We start from the raw sequence: 3,280 nt of genomic DNA, 5'->3' as shown, positions 1-3,280 counted from the left end.
AACCTTTCTTTTTAGTAAACTCTGTGTACTCAAGCCATGTTCTCAGTGCTGAATTCATGTGTAGAGCCCCTGGTGAGACCTAGAGCAAAGTCAAGCCTTCTCAGTGTTTTAAAAATAGGGATTTTAATGCTAATATAGAAGTGCCCCTACCTCTTCTACCTCCCATTCTAAAGGCCATTTGACCAAATAGGAGAATACGGTAAATCTTAAACTTCTGTCCTAAATATGCTTTTAAACCAAAGTTTGACTCGGGTACATTGACAAAAAAAAGACCCTAGGTTGCGAGAGTTCTTAGAAATCTTAGACATCTTAGAAAAAGTCAGCCATTGGGCTTTGGACAGCTTCCCTGGGAGTTTAAAACGCTGGCCCCGACCATCTATAGTTGTCAGGTGAAAACCAGTTTGTGACTTTTAGTTTTGACTCAGTCTGACTGAAGAAAAGAAGCCGCCTGTTCTGTTTCCTCCTGCTTTCTCTTCCTGCGTTACCACTTTCTAATGCTGTGTTTTATTTAAAGTCTCAGTAATCCCTGCTCAGAAAAGTAAAAGAACACGGCTTTTATGTTGCGGTTTGAAGCCAGGAGGTTAAACATGTTCTCTAAAACCTCAAATCACTGCAGGTAGTTAACGCAACATGTTTGGTTTTTTCACACACAGTGAGCTGTCAGCTCTGTTCTGACGTACCAGGCTTTATATCCCAAAGGATTTGGGCTTATTTTGCTTTTATCAAGGTTTTTTTCTTGGTTTCTGCAGTCCATCAATTAGTCATTTAGTCGACATATCCCTACTAAAACCAAACATACGGTACGTTATAGAGATTAAGTCACATGACTAACGGATGGGTTGTAAACAAAGACACAGAAACAACTTCTGATAGTACCCTGATGGAGGTAAAATAGCTGAAATCATTTGAGAAATAACACATGGTATGCTGGAGAAGATTGTTAATATTTAAATGAAGATGCATTTCTACACTGTCGAGCTTTAACAAATGTTACTTTTCAAAGTCTTATTTGTATTTTGGCTTTACAGTAAATCATTACTCTTACAGTCTTGATGCAGTACTGTGAGAGCACACACTTTAACCCAAGGGTTCTTGTTTTTGACACCTGGGTAGCTCGAATCTACAGAGGTCAGAAACGTGTTTCCCACTTTCAGCTTCTACCTTCTACCTTTTGGCTTTTGTATAAACAACAACTGCAGACACCGGAGCTGAAAAAGTCTGCTTAGTACGTCTTAGTGTTAGAAACTAAAAGGGTCCGTTCACCCAAATTACAAAAACATTTTGTAATTTATTTGTTATCCATTGTACGTTTTAAGCTAAAAATGCAAGACCTAATAGAATAGGATTTAGACAGGCAGTCAGCTGAGGCAGTGAGAGCGCGACCTGATTGGTTAGTAGATGTGACCTGGCAGCCAGGCGGACGCCTGGAGGAGGTGGTGGGGGTTGTCACCAGGAGTGTAATCCCATCATAAGGACACCGTCCCCAGTTTAGGACATTGATCTTTAGTGGGACAGCATGGGGCTCCAACAGCAGCGAGACAAGACAATCACTGGATTTTAGCGTACAAGAAATGATGTGCTATGTTGTAATGACAGGAAGTCATGCAGCTTTAGATAGATCTATGACTTTCTGCTCACACACACACACACACACACACACACACACACACACACACACACACACACACACACACACAACAGCAAGCTGTCCGCTCTTATGAACTCTACCAGGTACAGCGTAAATGCAAACCAGCAGGTCCGTACACGGCCCATTTCATTAAGGAGGATTACAACTGTCATGCTTATTTCTGTCACATAGGCTGTTACGCTGCTGGGGAGAGGGTCTGCTGGACCTACCCACAATCCCTCAGCAAGGTCACACTCACTCTCTGCTGCTAATGCTAATCCTCTCAAGTGTGTGTGTGTGTGTGTGTGTGTGTGTGTGTGTGTGTGTGTGTGTGTGTGTGTGTGCTTCAGCCGTGCACATCAACAAAAGGTCTGCGCCAGGGGTTGCTCATGTAGCAAAAGGGAATGAGCTAGCTGCTTTGCTGGATTTGTTTATGGAAAAAAGATTTTGAATGCAATCATCCGGGGAAATGCAGCTCTTTTGTTTCAACACTCAGTCACTCCGAACTGCTTTTTGAGTTTATGTGTTTGCGATTATTTGCAGAACGTTGATGGAGCACTAATGGATGTTGTGCTTGTGTTAGGGCATCTTATACTGTGGTGTGAGTGGTTTTTACTGAGAGGGTGTATCTCTGGAACTATCTCCTTGTGCGACTGTGTTTATGTGTGTTTGAGTTGATCTCCATACGTGTGGCAGTGTGGTGTGTTTGTGAGTGACAGAGTGTGATTCTCAGTGTGTGTTCTGCCGCCACCATAACATCCCATCTCCTGTGCTCTCCTCCTCCAGCTGAGGACTGCCAGCTGCTCTCTCAGATCCCCAAAGTGCGCTGCCTGAGGAATGCCAGGAGAGAGGGTGAGTGTGGGGGGGACGGGGTGGATGTGAAGGGCTGAGGCAAATTGTCTTAATGGAAAAGAGATGGTACAGCATAAAGGCGCTGTACTGCTTACACACGTTTTCAAGCTATGCCTCCGTTTTTTAATATTTTAATACACACATTACCCAAAACTGCACACACAAAATGCAAAAGTGCCTCATATCTCCTTCAAAATGAAACTTAAACACCTCATCAAAATGAAGCATTTGCATCAAGTGGCAAACACTTAGTTAGTTAGCACTTAGTTAGTTAAGAGTAAATCTTTGGATATACCATCTACACATTGTTGTTTCATATGCTTATATCTACATTTCCATACACAGACCAAATGTGAAAGTAATCTTTTTTTTGTGTTTTGTGCAATTGATAAGTGAGTGAAAGGCTGAGAAATAGCGTATGGCTTTGGAGATTTTGCTCTTTGAGTGACGGGTTTCAAAACTCATGTGACATGTAAAGATTTAGTGTGTTATCCAACATGAAGGTATAATTCTTATAGCATGTTACAGCCTGTTACAGCATATGTTGTATACTTAAATAAAGAAAAATATAGGACAAAAAAGGCATGTTTATTAGCACAGCATCATTTATTAAAAAATGTAATAAATTATATATATGTATATATATTTTTTATAAAGGTAAGTTGATTGAGCGATGACCTGTCACATTCCCACAGTTCCACATTCCTACCTGGCAGTAGAACCCCAGTCTGATCTGCTGCCACTGAGCAGCGGTTGGGGGTTAAAGGCCTTGCTCAAGGGCACCTCAGTGGTGGTAATGGG

The 3,280-nt window shown here is 41.8% G+C and overlaps 1 protein-coding gene across 1 annotated transcript in view; it reads left to right on the top strand.

Annotated features, from left to right (window-relative positions):
* The window catches only part of galnt16 (UDP-N-acetyl-alpha-D-galactosamine:polypeptide N-acetylgalactosaminyltransferase 16), an 80,472-nt gene that overhangs the window by 20,499 nt on the left and 56,693 nt on the right, over window positions 1-3,280 (top strand). The window contains exon 5 of the mRNA XM_032511079.1: window positions 2,414-2,479. Within this exon, the coding sequence (XP_032366970.1) occupies window positions 2,414-2,479 (66 nt within the window). The remainder of the gene's footprint in view (window positions 1-2,413; window positions 2,480-3,280) is intronic.

Source organism: Etheostoma spectabile, unplaced genomic scaffold (assembly GCF_008692095.1).
Source record: "Etheostoma spectabile isolate EspeVRDwgs_2016 unplaced genomic scaffold, UIUC_Espe_1.0 scaffold314, whole genome shotgun sequence".
Lineage (NCBI taxonomy): Eukaryota > Metazoa > Chordata > Actinopteri > Perciformes > Percidae > Etheostoma > Etheostoma spectabile.
Note: the sequence above shows the minus strand (reverse complement) of the source record. Positions and strands in the feature narration are given on the sequence as shown.